This window comes from Pempheris klunzingeri, chromosome 21 (genome assembly GCF_042242105.1).
Source record: "Pempheris klunzingeri isolate RE-2024b chromosome 21, fPemKlu1.hap1, whole genome shotgun sequence".
NCBI lineage: Eukaryota > Metazoa > Chordata > Actinopteri > Acropomatiformes > Pempheridae > Pempheris > Pempheris klunzingeri.
The window spans coordinates 9,258,708-9,280,288 of NC_092032.1; the positions used below are offsets into that span (position 1 = coordinate 9,258,708).

Here is a 21,581-nt window from a genome sequence, read left to right on the forward strand (position 1 = left end):
TACTGTGTTTTTCACAATCCAAAATTAGCATCTCAATTAATATTACAGTTAACGTGAATTGCAGTTGGACCTTGCTCCACTCTTTCATCCAAATCGTCACCTCTCACTCTAATAAACCAAGGCGGCAACAGAGTCAAATTTCAAAATGGTCGTCAAAATGGTAGTCCGCGAACGAATGGGTGACGTCACTGTGGGTACGTCCACTAATCAGTACGGCTTTTCATGAGGAAAACACTGCATCCAAACTAAAAATACCTGAAATTTGACATACATATTGTAAACACTTTGAATATCTGCAGGCTACAAGTGCCATGTTAAGCTCAAACTGCCTTCCACCCAAGCATAAATACAAAGACACACAGCGTTGACAGCTAGAACTTAGATCAGTCGTCTAAAAGGATTATACAGACACAGACAAAGACAACAAAGACAGGCACACTCAATTAAGAGTTTGAAATCTTGAAAGTGTGACACGTTTAAAGCAGAGTTTCCTTTGCTTGGCTTCCTGGAGCTGCAGACCCAGAGGGAAGGAATGATGGGAAAATTTTAAGCTTTGGTGCGTTTGGTGTTCAGGAAACATCCCTGAGGTTGTTTCCTATACATAAACACAGTCTCTTTGTGTAAGTGTGTCAGAGTCACACAGTTCAGATGGAACTCTGAGGGGAAAGTTTAATTTTTAAAAGTTGCCTGGTGTTTGGACAAATGCAGTCTGATGCAGTGCTTTGAACATTGAATCAAAACTATAAAATAAGAAATATTAAACAACATATAAAGTCTATGGCCTCTGTAAGAGCCAATCTCACTATACAAAGATGCTCCCAGTGATAATGCTAACACATTGATGTTAAAGCAGGTGTAACATCGTCCATGTTCATGATCGTAGTTTAAAATCTATTTCAGTGAGAGAGAGATACATCTTTTAATAACGCAATTAGCATATTTATCCATAAATGTCATCATGAGAAAATGGGAAGAAGTAGTTATCATGTGGGAATATTATAAGAAAAGATTAATGTCTGATATTAATGTAAGTTTTTTGAAAACATTTGAAGTTGAGACTTTTCTCTCTGTTGTCTGGCATTCATTACACTAAAGTAGTCATCTCAGTACACACCTTTCCATCCTGGGTCAGTTCTTTTCCTCATGTTTCTATCTATTTTACACTTGAATGCCACATCGTTGCCAACTTGCTCCACCACAGCCGAAGGTGGGATGAGTTAACGCACCTACAGCTATCACACTTTATCATTTAAATCAGCTCTTGTACTGACAAGTTTCACTCCTCAAAAGGGCATCTGGAAAATGAGCTTGTACACTTGACCCGGATCGTGTGCGCTTATAGAATGATTTATAGCGCGGATTAGGCTGACACAGCGCTGTGCATCGCCTGTTCCACAACACAGAGAGAGGGCTTTCTCCAGTATCTTCAGGGGCTGGGATGGAAACTTGAATAAATTTGTCTCTGCTTGGTGCTCCGACTGAGACTCAATAGAGCAGACAGCAAGAGAAAAAAGAAACAGCAAAACAGATGAACTCAGTGCAACTTTTTTTTTTTTTTTTTTTTTTTTTTCTTATAGATCTAACTTGAGTAAATTTAGCGTCACCTTGGGACGTAGACTGATTAAAACATCTTCATGCCGTGTAGGGACTCCGAATAAACAAGCCCACAGCCCTTGCAGTGTCCCTACCCATAATTTAATAAAAGACATTATGCAAAGCCCTGAGCAAACTATAGAAAAAGAAAAACTTCTGCACATTTCCCAGAGATAGCATAATAACACTGTGACACCTCATCTGGGAAACAAAAGCTAAAACAAACAGGTACAGTCCTGATTAAATCAAAGCATATCTGTGACTCAGACTTGCACAGATTTACTCTAGAATGGAGAAGCATGTCTCACTGATTTTCTAAACTGTGCATGTTTGATGGGACGTTGCATTTATACGTTGATTTAAGGCTATCTATGTTATATTTTGAGGTGACAAGATCCCCACTTGTCACATTAGCAAAATGAACATAACTGGTGATTTACCCTTGGTTTGATGTTATTGTACAAACATGTTTGTGTTAGCTTGTGTACCGAACGTGAACAGCTCTACATGTATTGATTGTCCCACTGAATCCCGAAGCTAAGCACGTAACAAAGCCGTGATTGCACGGAATATGGGTGGTGAGGATATTTGGCAAAAGTTGTAAACACTTCAATTACAGATGTAACTTGAACAAATAGCGCTGGGTCTTTCGAAGGTTGCGTTCACCTTCATGTACAGGCGTCTGCGTTCATCAGTCGCTGGCGAATTGGAGCTGCGTTGACAAACGAGCTTAATTTACCCTCACTGAAGTAAGATTAATTGGAGGTGTCGAGGTATGAAGCAGCAAATGACAACACGCTTTTGGAATAATGACAAGCACTAAGGAGGGAGTGCATGAGAGAAAGGTTTACTTAACGCATTAGAAGGTGTCATCAGAAAGTGTGACAGTTACTTGTTTGTCCTGAACATCCTGCAAGTAAACAACACAGGGGGGAAAAAAAGAGGGAGAAAAAGAGCAGAGCCCCAAATGGCTGCTGCTTGGCCCACTTGTAAACTCAATCAACTGTGGAGCATGAGAGAGTGGCTGGCATTGAGGAAAAACAATTTGGGAGCATCAAAAGAGACTCACCCTCTCATGCGCAACAGCAAATTGAGACTCCAAAAGAGCAGAGTGTTTGTGTGTGTGTGTGTGTGTGTGTGTGTGTGTGTGTGTGTGTGTGTGTGTGTGTGTGTGTGTGTGTGCGTGCGCGCGCGTGTGTGGGTGAGCTCTTGAAGTGATTACTAAACAAAGAAACAAAGTCTTGAACACTCCAATCAAGGTGGAAGCAGGGCAAGGAAAAGAACATTTTTGAGAGAGAACAGAAAATGAAGAGGAGGACCGGGAGTTAGGTGACTAGAAGGAGTAGGAGCTGTTAGAGCAGGAGTCTAGAGTGCTGAAAACATACTGTGGGTCTGCCTTTGTGCAGCTGCAACTTCAAATACAGATGCAGCCATAATAAGTCCACCTTTAGTTTCACGAGAAGTGAGCTAAGTGTATTTCACTACACCTGTGAAAAAAAAGGCTGGATGACTTTGTGGGAAATTAAATGGAAAAACCAGGGATAGGACAGAATCAGTGTACAGTGGTTTGTCTAATGAATACTTGTGAAGGCTAAGTGCTGTGTGTTTATGCACTCACAGGTCTGAGTAGGTATGCCAGGCTAGTCCCCTGTATGATCAACAGGGGGAGTCGTGTCATGGACAGAGCGTGGTGGAGGGTCTCAACAGATGCCATGGTCTGGTCAAATCTGCCAGCCAGACCGCCGAGTGTCACTATGGCATCCACCTGGAAAGACAGACAGAATTCATTAGGGTCATTCATTAGGGAATTCAAAAAAACTGCCATAGTTTTTTTGCACGGGACTGGCCCTGTTGTTTGTTTCAAAAAAAGTGAAAGTGGGAGTAGCAGAAGAAAAAGGAAGGAACGGGAAAGAAGTTTTTATATGGATCCAAATAATATGCATTGTGCCAGACAATTATGGGGATTGGAGCTAGTAGTTTTCATTTCATGGGAACGCAAATCCTGCCAGAAATATAAGGGTTTTATGAATGGATGAGCTGCACAAAACTTCATGTGTGTCTCAGGAGACCCATGACAACTTGGTTATGACCATTTCAATTGATTGTGTTTCTAGAGTCATCAATACGTGAAACACTTTGCTAAAAATGTGTAAAATATGAAGGATGGAGTATGTATGGAGTAAAACTATTTTGCAGATATGAATAAATAAATCAGGCAAATGGGAGCACTTTGCAGCAAAACCAACAACCTCTTTTCATCAAATTTCTCTGAGATCGAAAGCGCAGTTGGTCCTGCTAACTAAAAGACAAACAAACAAAAAGTATGACCAAAAACAAGTAGGACCAAAGTTTTTCTTATTGTCAACGAATCAAAAAAGAAAAGATTGATGATAGACTAACAAGTACTGTTTGTGTAACCATATAGCTTATTCCTCCCAGCCACAGAGGTCCATTGCTATCTATAAACTATTGAAAAACACAGCAATGAGCCACATTGTTTCACTGTGTGGCTTGTTCCTTTATTTTTGTACAACGAACACACACACACACACACACACACACACACACCCCCCCACACACACACGCACACACACACAGTAGCTTCTTTTTCAGGTTACCTGTTTTTACATCTTCAGTAGGATTGAAAAATTAGGCAGACAGGCTGGGGAAGACAGAATGTAATGAGAGGCAGACTAATGTATTACTGGTTTTGGTCTTTTTATGGGATTTGTTGCCTTATCATTTAACAAAGAAACCAAAAAAACAAAGAAGCACAACAACAAATGCCACTGGGACAAGCAAACATTAAAGGAAAGTAACAGCAAGGACACGGAGCTTCGGGAGAGAACTCAGATGGTGGAGAGATAAACAATCAGAGGTAGATCAAACAATGAATTTGGGCTATTAAAATGAGGATAAACATCAGAGGTGAACATGTGACAGAAAATCAGGTAAGATAAGTGGATTACTTAAACTAATACCATTTTCTGCAACCTCAGAATTGTAATTATGTTCTTCTTAACTTTGAGCCAGCAGGTCACGTAAGTACAATATTTACCGCTCTCAGCAGTTATATCCTCATACAAAGTCCCTGAGCAGTCAAGCTTCAGTGCTGACAGCCTTAAAACCCAACAGAGTCTGGAGGGCAGAGGCGCTGTCAGAGGCTGATGAATGACAGTCACACCAGCATGGAAAATCAGCCAAATACCATCAATCACACTCCTTCATTTCATATTTTTTAAATAAACAAATACAATGTAAAGGTAAAATTTCTGTTACCTTTGCTGATGACCATTAATGCTACATTTACCTACTATAATAAATACGTACTGGGAGCACATCAATAGAAGAGCGATGTAGATATTTACTATAATAGCCGGCCATTAACCCATTCAATAAATTAGGGCACAGGAAACTCCTGTAGTGTCACTTAGCCACTCTGAAATGCCTTTTCGCTTCGCCACGACTTCAACAACCTGCTATTACTTCAATGTATTCAACATTTCAAGTGCTCAGATCAAACTGGTGCTGCAGCTCTTCACTGTGCAGAATGCGAACGGACTATTTACTGTACCGAAAGCATCGTTACTAACTTCCTGCTTTACTCGATGGAGTTGCAACAAAACCAAGTGCTGAGATTGAGGTTATTTCAACATCTGGCTGACGCCCCCACATCCAGAGGCATCGCTTAAATTGTAAACAACAACTTGGTAAACAAACTCCCCTCTGCGAGAGAGTGAGAGTGAAGACTGTGTGAGAGAGAGAGAACGAGACACTTTCCTTGTGATTTCCAAAAAAATACTAAATAAGAAAATCTGAAATTCACTGTATTCACTCATATGTGTTCAAACAGAGGGGAACAGGCACAAAATTTTATTTCCAAACACTTCTTATCTGAACCTAGCATTACAGGAAAAGGCTGCCGTTACTCTACTGTTTCCCTTTGTGTGGATAAATCCCACGATAAGACCAAAACCGACAATGCATTAGTTTGTCTCTCAAAACTTGCCATCTTCTGTACCATCTGTTGCCCACAGCCCAAAGTTCATTCATTCCTTCAAAAGATGCAAATCTTTAAAAACAGGTCACACACATATATAGATAATTTCTTTAAAAAGTCCATTTATAAAACTGCTGTGCACTGAATCTTGTAGCAGTCGTTACTCACAAAGAAGTAAATAGTGCATTTGCTGGGGGACCATTTTCAGCCACAGATGAATACACATTTGGTAGCCTAGTAAGAATTCACAGCATCAAGACCAGTGTGGCTCGATAATACTGTATGTTTTAATAGTCTTTGAACATTGGAGGTCTTTGGCACAAAGGAGTAAGCTTTATCAGCACATTACTTTAGTCAGTAGAATCAATTCATGGATTGGTCTTCTCATAAGAGTTTTTTAAAAAGCTGCCAAATTTATCCCATAAGTAGGATCTCTTATCCACAGCAGACATGGCTCTTTTGTCCATCAAACCATCTGCCAAATTCATCTCTGATGTCCTTACCTCTCTTATTGCTTACAAAGAACACATTTTTTGACAAGTGCAAAGCTGCTACCGGGGGCGGGGAGGATTGAGAGGTGGGGTGGAGGGATCAAACCGACAGTGAACAGTATCAGTGAAGAGTGTCAGCCATTTCCAGAGGACGGAACAGCTCAAAGAAAGTAAAGAATGCCGAAAGAGAACAAGGAGCAATGACTAGATGAGAAAAAGGTGTATTGTGGTACAGAGTCCAATGACACACAGGTTTGCTCAATCTTCCGCATCCCATCACACTTTTGTTGTGTCCGCTACGCATATCAAACTCTATATAACACTCTGAGGTTTTATTTGTTCCTATTTCATGTTTGTTTACTAAAAACTCAAAACAAGCAGGGCAAGGAGAATCCCACGACCGAATGAATAAAAGTCAACAAGCTGGCTCAACAGATCTGGCCATACTCTCTCCCGATTGGCTGGCTTAGCTCAACACAAGAGCTCACATCTATTTATTGGGGATGATGAACAGATAACCAGAGAGGAGAGAAGAAAATAAAAAACAGCTTGCAACAGCGAAGAAAGGAGAGAAGCTAAGTAGGACAGAGCTGTGAGAAGACAAACAGACACGCACACGCACACACACACACACACACACACGCACACACATCAACAAGTATGGACACAAACAGATGCAAGCAGGTACCGAAAGCTTGCATGCACACGCACACAAACACACACAACACAGCCTTTCACAAACACATGCACACATGAACACACTCTGAGACATTAACACACACACACACACACACACACACGCATATACATAAACATATATGTATACACACAAACAAACACATACTCATCCACCCACCATAATCCTCTGATACCATTCTTTGGGATTTCACCCAACATAATACGAGATAAATTCTCTAAATCGAGCGCTAAGCTGTGTGGAGGAAAACATTCAAGGGCTAATATGTTGAATCTTAAACAGCCCAAACAGGAGCACAATGCTCTGTAATCTGCAAATCACCCTGTTATTATTTCATCGATATATTTAATTCATTTAAAGAGGCTAAGTGGATGGAAATTAGTGAAGGTGAGCAAAAGAGAAAATGACAAGGCATGATATTAAGTCATTAGAAAAGGGCCGCTTTCATATAACCTGTTCCTGTTGTCAAAGTGCTGAAGGAAACAAAAGTTCAAATAAGAGTTATAGAGGGAAAAGAAAAGTGGAAAAATCCTAGTAAACAAATAAAAAAGTCATCATCAGCAACTCTTATAGGACGTCAAAAACTGATTGCCAGGCTCCTATCTCTCACAGGCAGACAGACGGACAAACACAGTTCAATGGCAGAGTAAATATTAGCCGGGCCCAGACAAAAAAAGGCCAATGGAAGGAAAGGACAAAAGCGAAAATTTCTCTTGAAGCCAGGAACCAAACAACAAAGTGAAAACGCACAATGTGGCAACACGTGCGCATACTTTATGAGATGAAGTGCATTTTCGTGTGTCTGTAAGCATCTTCTAGATGGTCTTTCATCAGCCTAGAGATGTGAAGTGATTGGGGCACTCGGCAGTGATTGGGGCAACACTCAGCAGGCTGCTAAAGAATTATAATAATGGAGAAACTGGGGAGACAGAGAAAGAGCAGGAGAGAGGGAAAAGAGACAGACAGACACACAGATAAACACTATCGCACATGACATTCTTAATGTAACTAATGATCTTTGTTAAATTTCTTGGAATTAGAGATATAATGTTTGTTATAATGCATATTTTTCCACTTCTAATGTATATTCTGTGTAATTCTGTGTCAGAATGGAAATCGAGTCCATCTCTGGATCAGATCACTGTGCGACTGACTTTGCAGCAGCTGGCTGGGCACGGGGGTTTCACTCTGGCTGGCAGCTCATTTCGGAGTTTTGGATATCAGGTTGTTAGAAAACTCTTTACGGTCTGAAAAGATCACAACAAAAGTGAAGTATTTCATTTGAAACCTGGCAGACCACAATTGCACTTGGCGTTTTGTGCGTAGGTGTAAATGTGGCTGATGTTATTCCAATCCTACTTTTCGACCCTTTCTCCTTCAGGGAATGTTGAGGGAGCATGCATGCTCTTTTCCAGCAGCTCACCGCTTCATATTCATACACCCACACACGCTTACACCTCGGACCTGCCCCCAGTCAACTACAGTCCAACACTATTGACCTCTGAGCAGCTCATCTTAAGTATCTGAGGACTGCCTTGCTTAAGGGCACTGAAATCTCAGAGGCGGAAGGAGAGGAGAGCTTTACTTATTCATTTTATCCAGTGCTATAACTACTGCTAGCCCTTCTTATAAAGTAACAATATCCTTTTTAAAACAATGTTTTTGACATTTTTGACATGCCAAGGAAGTCAATGCTTCCAGCCAAGAAATAGTCAGATATGTAGCTCCTGTAAAACCTCACCTGGTTTTATGATGTTAGAGTCACAAAGCTAAGCCTACCGTTTCCTAGCTTCAGCTTTATATTTAAAAGACAGGAATGAGAGTGGTATTGATTTTCTCATCTAACTATTGACAAGAGAGCAAATAAGCGAATTTACCAAAATGTCAAACCATTCATCTAAAAATAAAGATTCCAGAGGGGAATTGAAATCATCTGAGCATAAAACTGTCAGTGTATGGTGTGTGGTGGATGTTGACCTGTAACTGACGTCTCTGAATTTCTTCCACAATGATTGCAAGGCACTTGGTGAAGTCCGTTAGATCCTGGTCGGCAGTCTCTATCAGCTTGCAGCCCTACGCACAAAGAAAAATGGAAACACACACAGAGGCAACAAAACGTAATCAGACAGATGTACGCATACAGATATCCAAAACAAAAACCCAGGCAGAGATAAGGGATACGGGAGGATAATAGAGCACAGAAAAACAGGAAGAGATAGAGAGATGGAGAGAGGTATAAATCAGTGTTTTAGTCTTGTCTGGTTGACTGTGGGCTATGTTGCTGAATAATGTAGAGGCTGCAGTCAGTGGCCCTAAACTACAGCATCCAGGTAAACAACCGTGCTCTGGCTTTCTCTCCCTCCGTCTCCTTCTCTATCCACACACTGTCACCCTTCTAAAACATACCAACTTCTCAATTACACACACACATACACACACACAGTGAGTTCACACAAACTTGTTCGCTGTGCTCTGTTTGATCCCATCCATCCACCCTCCCCTTCTCTTCCCCCATCCCTCCCTCCCCTTATTTCTCTACCTCCCTTGCGGATGCTTTTCTGTTCTCTCCCTTCCATTTATGCAGAATTATTCACCGTTTCCGATAAATCTCTGAGGGAACGCGTCAAACTTTCTCATTGTTCTGCTCCTAAAGCATTACCATAAAAGTCTGCTCTCTCTCTCATGGAAAAAAAAAAAAAGGTATTGCTCATTTTTTTAGGCAACCTGTGTGATATTTGTGAAAAAGGACTAATACTACAGACAGCTACAGAGAAAAGGGAAAAAGGGTGAGAGGAAAAAGGAGGGTGTCACAGCTGAAGGCAACCAATACCTGTGTGTTTGTGTGTGTATGGGAATATATGTGTGTGTGTGATTGTGCAGGTTTGCACGGAGAAGTACTAGATCTGCATTTCAGACTGTGTGAATGAGTGTGGCTCTGATCACAGTAGCACAAAGACCACACAGGCACTGGAGTCTGTTTTCTTTCTAAAGGTTTGTATGTGTGTGTTTATGGGCTTACCCTGTATTTATTATTTATTGAACCAAGAGAGATTAATTAATCTCTAAAGTGTTCTGTGTTGACATTGTCCACTTCATTTAAGAATCTGTGTCTCTTGCACAGCTAGAGACACAAGGAGGAAAAACGATGACGTAGGATGGCATCAGAAGACTCAGAGCGCCGTCTTTTGTAACAGGATTAGGTTTATATGTAATTAAGCTAAACACGTGTATGTCTTGTGTTAAAATGTATTTCAAGGAAACACACAGAAATCTGTCTCTTCCAAAAATGCAGATTCCTGTTCATATCACTTCCCCATGTAATATCCCAAAGGAATGTGCAGTCTTACATAACTGACACTAATCACCATCAGCAGTAGACATTTTGTCTGAAGTACTTGTACTTTTCAGGTGTATTCACTTAATTTTATTTTACAAGGTAGCAGATTTGAGCATTAAAGTCAGGCAAACTCAGCAGACACCCAGCACAGTGATAGTATTATCACTTAATAGTTTTATAAGTCAGAACACTGTTATTTCTTTATTTCAACATGGGCAGTCATGAGCATCGATCTAACGGACATTTCCTGAAGTACATCCAACACCAATAATTGTACTGATTCTGGTTAAGGAAGAAGCAGCTCCTCTTGCCAGGCTGCGTCAGCACTCCAAACAACCTCCGTCATTATATCTTTTCATGTTGACAATTAATGTGAGGTTTAGAGCTGTGAATGTTGTTTAGGCGATTAGCAGCCAGAGAAGCTCAACTGACTTGTTAGTCAGAAGTATGATAAAATACATTTGCTTTGTTAAAAGTAAAAAGACACAGGAACAAAAATATTTTATCTAGTTCCCCTGATCGCTGGTGAGCAGGAAGTGAATTATACCTGTAAAATGGGACTATGACAATCCCCCCAGGTGCTTTTTGATGACTGAGTCTAAATGCATATTGAGAGCACTGGCAGTTGAAGTCTTGTTAGATTGCACAGTTGGACCCACTTTGATGATTCAGTCTGTGCGTCCTTGTCACTGCAGGTGGCACACCTCTAGAGGCTCGAGCGTCGGAGCTTTTTAACCCTGGTCAACTTTGGGTAGTCACTTATCCACTTAGGTAGTGTGATATTAGCTCTATGACCCTCAAACACCACTCACGCTCAGAAAGCATGATATTTTCTCAAACTCAAGCTGAGTCGGCAGTTAATCTCATGTGGAATTGCTGAGGGTTCAGTTTCCTGTGTGCAGTGACAGTGCAAGGGTAATTTTGAGAGAATGTGTGCATACATACACGTGAATATTCAGAATACTCTAGTTTATAGGTTATCATGTCACCTTTATCTTAGCTGACCTATAAATTCACTGCTCTGAGAACATTTGTCTTTCATTAGCTCATTAAGTCATTGAGAATACACCAGATATTATTCAGAAACAGAGGAGACAACTTATGTGTTCATATTCACAAGTCCCGTACACAATCAAGTAATAAATCTGTTTTTTATGTCCTCACAACGTGCATCTAAACTGAACAGCCAGAAAAATACTTGTAAATGTGAGCTTCAAGGCTGCAGTATACTAAAAACAAAATCATGTTAGAAGACTCAAACTACTGTCAAACACTGATTTGCAAGAAAATGTCTGTACAGTCAGTGTCTCTTCAAGTCTTTGCTCAGTGCCACTTTGCATGAAAAGGCAAAGTCTTGCCTCTGAGGAATCTGGACTAAGGCAACTTCTCCTATTATGTCAAGGTGGTTAATGAGACCAGTGTATTTCAGATTAAAAATAGTATAGTGTTCTTTGGTCCAAACTGTCAAATCATGTCTGCCTACAGTCCTATTACTTTTTGCTTACGTGGGTGTGTGTGTGTGTGTGTGTGTGTGTGTGTGTGTGTGTGTGAGTATGTCTCTGTGTGTGTACACCTGTAGGTCTGAGAGTGTGTGCAAGTTCTGTTCCACTCACCTTGTCTGAAAAGAAAGCTTTGACCTCGGCAGTAATGGAATCAAAATCCCCACTGATATAGTCGGGGAGAAAGCTGGATGTAAGGACAGAAAAAGAGGATGAGTGACAGAGGGAGAGGGTTACGATTGCAAGACAGAGAGACAGAGAGTGTGAGGCAGAGATAGAGGAGAGAAGGGGAGAGAGGACATCGGGGCATGTGTCAGCTCTTTGATCTGTGCAGCGAGGGAGAGGAGTGACGCCGCCAGGGGAAGACGAAGAGACATGGAGACTGACAGGGTGATTCTCTGTGGCACTGAGACTGGCCCTTTTACTCGCACACGCACACACACACATGCACGCACAAACACACACACAGCTGCCTGCAGAGATACATAGATTGATGTAAAAACACTCACACACACAAATGTACATGGGAGCATACATAAGCAAATCAGTGATACATATATCTACACAAAAACATGTCTCTTTGACTCACACACACACACACACACACACGTGCCGTGCACACACTCAAACAAAACAAACAGAGCATGATGTACCTGGTGTTCATCAGATATTGACCTGTTCCATTACACTGACTGAGTACATTCTCCATTAGAGCTGAGTATTGGTTTGATTACTAGAGGTCACAGTGCAATTAGATTTTTCTGAAACATGTGCTCAATCAATGCAGTATGCTGCACGAGTAAATGGTGACATAAGGTAGTACAAACAATCCATGTGCATATTTTAGAAATGGGTTTTATTTATATGGACTTCTGATATGGGTGAGCAAACAAACTGAAGCAAAAACCAATGCAGACTTGTGTGCTCAAGCTCACTAAAAATGTTGTGGAGACACTGACAGTCTCTGTCAACCAAACAACACTAGCAGTATAATACTATAATCCAATATCATCAAGTGTACAAACTGCATCCAAGATATGTTGTGTTTCTTGCTGAAGGAAAATGCTGATCATGACAGATTTTACATTGAAAGCATCAAATGCTTTCAGTAATGGACAGACACTTATTGTGTGATTGCGAACAAAAAACCCAAACAATGAACAGTCAAAATTTGTTAACATTGCAACCATTTTAAAGGATTAAAATAGCAAACGAAATTGTTTTTTTAATATGAGCTGTAAAAGTAATGAACCTTGAGAATATAATGTATTAAAATTGACAGTAAATTTTGTAGCCAGCAGGCATGAATTAAAACTTTCATCTTTACAGAGATGTGTGCGGGAGGATGCAAATGAACCTGGACTGCTAGGTTTGAAGGCTTGTTGTTAGCTTGAGTAAGGCCACTGTGCGTGTACATTATTTGTACAATGCAATGGAGAAAAAAAAGTCAAAATGCAATTTATTGGTATAAAAATCTGTTCATTCAGCCATACTCATACTGCCAGAATTGCCTTTCATAAAACAAGCACAATGATCATTAAATGGTATTAGTTGTTAACTACATAAACCTGGCAGAAATACAATGTTAAAGCATGCAATTAAGAGGATTACAACTGAAAATTAAACTGGGCAGGAGGTTTGGGAATATATGTACATGAAGGATTTACTTTCTGAATATAAATTTCCCTCTGTATTCCATTCATCTAAATACAACTGAGGCAACCTGCACTCCCATGGTGGGCGAATTAACAAGGTCTGTTGCAAACCAAAAATCTACCAGCCACTACTGAGTAGAACATTCCTGTCAGAGAGAGACAGATAGCTCTCTGTTTATTCCCTTTACGTGTGTGTGTGTTTGTTGATGTGTAAGGAGCTGGACCACGCAGGGATGCGTTTTCCGCTATCTAGAGGCATTAACAGGTCTGACATTACGATTTCATGGTTGGTTGGGTGGTGTGTTTGTTTGTGTGTGTGTGTGTGCTCCCCAGCAAGAGGCGAGAGCAGTGTTCCGGTCGGGTGAAGAAAGGGATACAGGAGGATTATTCCTTCCCTCCCTCCACAGCGTTCCCATTTACAGCAACAAGATACAGCTAGACAAACAGAACAGCAATTGTATGCAATCTGCTGCCCCCCCCCCCCCACTCCACACACACACACACACACACACCCCTACCAAAAGCACGCACAAGGACTACGAGGCACGACCCAAACTGAGCTGGACAAAAAATGTGATCCAGGTAAAAAAAAAAAATTCCCTCGTCTACACAAACACATTCACAGGCACTCAAAGGTTCACACACATACAATATGCCACAATTGCATCTCGATTCAGAAATAACCTTCATGTGACAGATGGGACGAGACGTGACACTGGGTCCGATCAGAGCGTGACACACACACACACACGCGTACACACATGCGCGTGCACATACACATCCCATTGTGACCTGTGTGCGTGACTCCATCGGCTGATAGTAATTGACCGGGCGAGATTCTAAATTCTGGGTTTGTGTCTGCGAGCGTGAGCGTAAATGCTGTTTATGTGTGTGTTTGTGTGTCTGCGTGTTGTGTGTCTGACAGTCTTCACTTCCACATTAATATTAACTGACACTTTAATTTGGATGGGAAATAGAGCATTTTACCGCCAGTTTGTCTGAGTATCGGCTGGCGGGGATGGCTGCGTGACCTTTGCCTGTGTTTGTGAGTGTGTGTATATGTGTCTGTGTGTGTGTGTGTATATCTGTCTGTGTGTGTGTGTGTGTGTGTGCACATGTTTGTCTATCAAACTGCTTGTGTGTCCCTCTCTGCATACTCCTTGCTTTTTTTCTCCTCTCCCCACCAACCCACACCTCTCCATCCCATGCTCCCTTCTCCTTTACACCTTCTTCCAATTTCATCTAATTTCTGCTGACAATACTTACTTTTCTGTGTAATGAAGGCAACTTCCTTCCACTTCAACACTTCATTAGGATGGAAAAAAACCTCTTCCACTATATTATACTTTCCTCATGTCTATTTCTATCCATGTTTCTGACAAACTGAGGCTGACATCATTCTTCTATATGACCACTTAATTACAACAAAGAATCATCAGCACGATGAACACTCCTCTCCCTTCTTCTCGCCTTTTCATCACTTGAGGAGATGTGGCTCTGATTACTCCTCTCATGCCTTCCATCTCCCAATCAGAGGAGGAGAGCCAGTGAAGGGGTGGAGGGATTATTTCGAATGACATCTTTAATGACCCACATCCATAAACAAGCCAAAGCAAAGTGCACCAGCACGTTCAGTTCTCTGACACATATGAACACTGAGACAAAACTTTCATGTAAACATATATGACAAGTGCTTTTTTAATGGGCTTCAACATTTCCTTTTGTGTGTGCATGTGCTAGAGGGTATTGGTCGATTGTGTGTATTTATAGGAGACTTTTTCCTCATCAGGAAAAAGAAAACTGTCATTTGTCCAAATGCAACCTCTTGTGGTTGTGCAACTAGTGAGTGAAAAAGGTAGAGGAAGCATAGTGCTGTAAGCATAGCTTATTTTAATGTGATCACGGTGTTCTCTAAACTTAACCAAGTAGTTTTACTTTCATGAACCTAAACAAACCGACCGTAGAGGTACCAGACAAGAAAACATCCATATTAATCACTTTTGTCAGGGTTATAAGGATTATTCTGAAAGGCTGTGACAAATGACCTGTTTTGTCATTCAAATATGAGGACGTGCTGGCTTGTAGATATAAGTTGTTACTTTATAAATGTGAGCTGTATGCAGTTAATGTGTCTGCTTTCATAATGAAGCAGCGCTGCAAAGGCAGGCATGAAAAACAACCAATCAGTGCTAACACAGATCTTATTGTCCCACTGCAACAAAGATTCTAATTAGCAAGATCTCAAGGCATGAGTGTGAGCTGCTTGCATGCTGTATGTGTGTCTCTAACATGCTTATGTTTATTTGCATTAAACCAATTAGAAAGCAACTGTTTCTCCATGGTTAGATGTATAATTGTGAATGACTGGGAAAGATGATGGTGTCTGTAGCACCAGGATATGTGATCCAACAGTGTTTAGCGCCAAAGTTAATCAGCTGGATGCCTATAGGCTCAGGCTGTCAAACTAATAACTACACACATAATTCCACACACACCCCATCACCAAAGCACACACACACTTTATTAACTCTCAGAATTACTCTTAGGGCTACTAGGTGTACCAGAGAGATGGGGGAGGGAAGGACAGATAGGTGTAATCTTAATTAGCCTTCATTGGTAATATAATAAACTCAACAAAAACTAATAATAGCACAGCACACATAAAGTGAAAACAAAAGTGCAAAGCCCCTGTGTTAAGAGGTGAAGGCCTAGATCCCCATGCTCATCAACCCAACTCAGCACGTCAATTTCTGACACAGAGCAATAAACGCAGGAGGGAATTTTCAATCAGTCTATAACAGACAAACTCAACTTGGAGTGTAACGGGATAGCGAGTGTAGTGAGAGGATATCTGGGAATAGAAATGGGAGAACACTAGTTCAGCTATGAAATTCTTGACAAAATAAAATAAGTAATAGTAGCTGCTTACTGTAGATTAAGAATTGAAGCTACTGCTAAGAGAACAGACGAAATGCTGTGACATTACATATTTAAGGAATTATACCCACCTATCACAAAAGGATGTGAGTGTGTGAGATAAAAAGGTAATATTTCATTTCACACTCAACACCAATCAAAGAAATATTTTAATAGCACTGAAAGCAATTAGCCATTACCTACCAGTCATCAGCCGGCCCATAGGTCTCCTTCTCTCTCTCTCTCTCTCTCTCTCTCTCCCTCTCTCTCTCTCCCTCTCTCTCCCTCTCTCCCTCTCTCCCTCTCTCCCTCTCTCCCTGCCCAGTTTAATGTGGAGTGTAATCGCTCTGCTTGGCCTGTGACCTTTTCTAGGTCATGCTTTTCTGAATACTGCATTAGTTTAACAGTCCCAGAGATGTATGAATTTGAAGGGAGCTTCGAATGGAACAAATAACGATTAGAATATGTTTCGAGCCAATTTATGATATTCTATGATGAGCATAGAGAATAAAATGCATGAGATATGTGAATGGAAAAACATGGCATGGCAGACACATATAAAGAGAGACTGTCAGAGATGTATCTTTGCCACTAAGTCTTACAAATAAGTAGTCTCATTCTTGACAACTTAATTTGCTGAAGATGACCGCAGTCAAGTCAAGCGCAGGCACATTCGCACATCTGCATCTTCCAGTAACTCCAAACGCACACACATAGACCCACACAGAGCTGCAAATTCTATAAACTCTGCTAGTGTACAATTACCTCCTCCCACATTCAGCCGCGTTCCCCTCCCCGTTCATCCATCTCTTGACTTCTTATCCTCTCAGAGGATTTGATTAGATGCACAAATTAGACAAAATGCAATTTTCATTTAGAAATGGAGAAGTTGCCGGGTTCCATTTACAGGAGAGCCAGGGGGCCTCTGCTCTGACAAAAAGACCCTGAACTTCCACTGAGGCGAGTTTAGTGCAAGTTTGGTTAATAATAATAATATTTTAGTAATTCATATTCTCTTTACTCAGTGGCCGTGAATGTGAGATTAAAATGTGCTGTTGCAGCCATGTGTGTTCCTTTGAGCATCGATAGTTATGTTGATAGAATAAATAATTTACTGATAACAACGTATATATCACAGGCTGCAGTGTAAATGAGCTGTGGTTAGGGCATGTGCCCTTGTGTGTGTCTGATGATGCTGTATTGTCACATATCAGTGATGTCCAAACTAAAACACACAGAACTAAATAAGGAGACATTTGACTCACAGTGGCAGATTCAGCACAGCTGGTGCAAAGGGTCTACGTATCCAGATAAACTACTGATGTCATTCACTCTATTAACCGCTAAACAAAACATTATTGTCTATTAGTATATTTTTGTGCTAGTTTGCCAACCTCAAACTCTGTAAATACATTTGCAGTATGTGCAACTGTATGAGTGCATGTCAGTGACAAATAATATACACACACGTCAACATCTCTTTCTACTATTTCATCTATTTTATCAATTGTACCTTTTTCTTTTTAAAAAAAGAAAAATGAATCTTATTATTACTGGCAATATTGTCTTTATTAGATTCATGCCAATAAAGCAGTTTGAATTGAATTGAATTGAATTATTGCTTTTTGCCTGGTGGTAACATAGTAAGTAGCAGAATAATGACAGGGAAAGACCTAGCAAAAGACTTATTTGGACTAATTATGGGAGTCTGAGAAAAAAAGAATACAATAGACAGACAGACAGACAGGCAGAGTGACAAACAGACAGACAGACAGACAGACAGGCAGAGTGACAAACAGAGAGACAAGACAGTCTTTATTGTCTTAGAGGAGAGAGTCAGTCTGCAAATGTAGTCAAACACATACTCTATACATAAACATACAGTAGATGTTGTCAAATAAAATTGCAATGAGCTCTAAAAGCACTGAGAGTCCATTAGTTCTTTGTTACAGAATGCAACGCTGGTGTTGAGGGTTTGCCAGTATGTCCTTTGCCCTCTGAGTGGCTCTAACTTGATAAACATGGCACGATTACTCATGTTAGGGCCAGTTGTCTTTCCCGGCCTATAGTTGTTAACCATGCTGAGACTGCCAAACCAGAAATCATTGCAAAAGTTAAAATTGGCTCAATAACAGATGAATAAAACGTTTTCAACCTTAAAACCCCCAAATTTTCTCAAGAAAAAAGGTCTTTGGCCTTTTAGCTGATGGAGCCAATGAACTGAACTGAAAGTCATTTTGTCACCCAGGATGGCACCAATATTAACTGACTGTTTCCACAGCTAGGCCATTAATAAAAGTAGGTGCTGTGACAAGGGGATTTCGGCAAACGTCAATAAGCATCTCTTTTATATGGGAGACATTCAGTTACAAGTCTGAGTAATCACACCATTTGATGAAATTGTTCAAAGCTGGCCCATGGCCCACCTCGTGGTCCTGCAGGAGGCTGACAATCACTGAATCATCTGCAAACTTTATTATGAACCTTGACTCAAACCTACTCTGGCAGCCATTGGTGTAAAGCACAAATAACAAGGGAGACAAAACGCACCCCTGGGATGATCCTGTAAAACACATCAAGGACAAAGTGTCATTAACGCGTGTTCTCTGTGACCTCATTGTCAGAAAGTCGACCAGCGAATATATAGTTCTAATGTCAATGCCGGATATTTCAGAAAGCCTGCAAGCTAGAATATGGGGCTGCACGCAGTTAAAAGCTGACAAGAAATCAACAAAACATAAGTGTACAAAGGTTTTCTTGCCTTCCAGGTGGCCGATAACAAAATCCACCAACTTTCCTGTGGCATCCTCTGCCCCCTTTCTTGCTTGATGTGCAAACTGGAGTGGGTCAGTTACGCTCTGTGTTATGTTTAGTCAGCGCCTCCACATAATTCGAACATTATCATAATTCAACACCGTTTTTTTTTTTATAACTAATAAGGTAAGCTCCATGGGGCAAGAATCATTCAACAGCTTTGGTGATGGAACATTGGCTACTGAAACAACAATGGATTCTTTTCATTACAGACCTAAAAATAAAAAAGAAATGAAAATGCCATGCAAGAACAAAGTAGAGTTTTCTAACAGTCGGACACTGATGTGTAGTCGTGCCCATTACATTTCCTCCCATCCATCCATTTCATTAATCTGAATCTGACTCCCCTCTGAGCGACTTTAAATTTGACTGGTTCATCTCTAAAATAATGGGAACCAAATCTCAAATTGAACTGGGGTGACTCCTCTGCCAGGACAAAGCCTTACCACCCTTTTTTGTCCTGAGTTCCCACTATAGTTATGATTCCCCTCCAGACGGGGCAAGAAAATTGCCATTCTGAAGTTCATTCTCTACCTTGTCTTTGAACCGCATTCTGGACAGCTTTTTTCGTTTTTCACTAACTTTCGACCATCTCTTTGTTAGTGAATGTCACCCTGGAGGAAAGCTAGCTTTTTCTAATTGAGAGTATTCTTGAGGGAATTACTAACCCGGGGCTTATTATTTGGGTACAATGTAATTGTCTTCCTGGGAATAATCATTTGCTCGCAGAAGGTAAAGTAGTTCCATACAGTGAGTTGGTTCATCTCAGTCAGTACAAGAATTTTTAAAAACAGCCATACAGTTCACGAGTGCTGCCCTCTGTCCATACAGCAAGCTCTTTGTGCAAAGCCTTCCCTCATGGATAGACTGGTGCAGAAAGATGCAGTCAAGTACTGATCCTAGTGGTGCTGTTGCATAATATTGCTTTACCATATCTTGTTGGAAGGTTTACATACTGGTAAAAATGACCAAGAGGCTTCCTAAGACGACTAGTGTTACAATCACCAAGTATAAAATATAGGGCTTTAGGGGAAATGATCAAACATCAGCCATGTATACTATCTATTAGAGGAAAACCATTTAACAGAATATCAGTGATGTATGGGCTGAGTATATTTCCACTGAGAAAGCTGAGAGAGATCATTTAAAACAAAGAGGAACCAAAAGGCATTCGAATGGATCAAAGTTCCATCTAGACTTTGTCTGAAAATATAATTGTGAAATGTTTGTCTTCTAACACCCCATACAGAGAAGTCGAATCATTGTCACTTGACTCATAAGAGGAAGAAAGCCTAAGCCTGACTCACCCCATCCACTCTTCATCCCTAATGATTACTATTGAGGTTGTTTTGACACAAAATTATGTGGCACCTTTCTTCTAACTGTGGGAGGCCGTCCACCCACTCTGTTCTTGTGGCAGAGCAAGAGGCTGTAGAGGCTAACCAGAAACTTTATTATCCACATTACTTCCTGATGGAAATGCACAGTCAGACCCAGACATGCATACACAAATCACCTCATTTATTAAGGCCTTTGCTTTCAGTTTGCTTTCATTTCAAAGAAAACTTTCAAAGAAAAGAATTGTATTGCCATCTCGGGCACTGTTTCCCAACTAGCACATGAAATTCCTTGATTTTCTTAACAATGTGACAAAACCGACATTTTCACCAGCACAACCACGGCGCATGTGGTCAAAACTGATGTCAGCACACAGGCTGTGGAGCACTTTTTCCGGCTTCTCTTTTTAAAACGGGATCTTAAAAGCTGACGTGCTCCCCCGCAGTGAGGCAGCACAATTTGTCAGCATTGCTTGCAGGAGTTTGTGGGAGGGGGGGGTTCTCCTTTCATCAGTGTGCTGATGTGTAAGCTTCAGTTTAGATGCGGGACCTCTCTGTGGTCTCTGCTCTGCGGATATCCGACAAATAAAAGCCCACTTTTGATATTGTGAACTTAAGTTTTTCACTGGGATATCAGGGATGGAAAAGTGTGCCTGTAATGGTTTCACTAGTAATCAATGATCAACAATCCAACGGCATTGACGTAAAGTGAAAACATTGATCAATATTGCCATCTTCAAGACAGATGTGCTTTTATTTCCATGGCATGTGGCGCAATTACAGTGCTAGCCCTGGGCAGATAATAGCCAGCAGCCAAGACAAGGATGATAAGAATATTAGTTCCCTTCTCAGTACAAAATCAGCAGTGTGGAAATATTTTCACAGAAATTGAAAAATTTACAGTCTGCTTGGGTGCTTCATAAGTTGTTCTGCTAGCTTGATGCACTAAAGGAAGCACATAAATGAATGCCTAAGCTGAAGGAAGTTCACAAGACATAAGTAAATGTTGATACACAACCACGCAGTATTGAAGTATGAATAAGGCTAAACTCCTTGACATATTATGCTAAGATAGATGTATCACAGAGGTTTTGTGAGTAAAACTCTGCGTTTCAGGTATACAGGTTCCCAGGTGAATCTCTTTTAAACCTGTTTTGTTTCTTTCTACTTCACACCATGGCATTCAGAAATGAAGTACACACAGGATGTGAGGATTAAGGGACATTATTTCAACCTTTAATG

At 40.7% G+C, this 21,581-nt stretch overlaps 1 protein-coding gene across 5 annotated transcripts in view; it reads right to left on the reverse strand.

Moving 5' to 3' along the window:
- The window catches only part of tpk1 (thiamin pyrophosphokinase 1), a 64,485-nt gene that overhangs the window by 25,805 nt on the left and 17,099 nt on the right, over nucleotides 1–21,581 (reverse strand). For all 5 annotated transcript variants that reach the window (XM_070853221.1, XM_070853218.1, XM_070853219.1 and 2 more), the window contains exons 5-7: nucleotides 11,732–11,804; nucleotides 8,759–8,854; nucleotides 3,212–3,358 (exon numbers count right to left, since the gene is read on the reverse strand). In XM_070853221.1, the coding sequence (XP_070709322.1) occupies nucleotides 3,212–3,358; nucleotides 8,759–8,854; nucleotides 11,732–11,804 (316 nt within the window). The remainder of the gene's footprint in view (nucleotides 1–3,211; nucleotides 3,359–8,758; nucleotides 8,855–11,731; nucleotides 11,805–21,581) is intronic.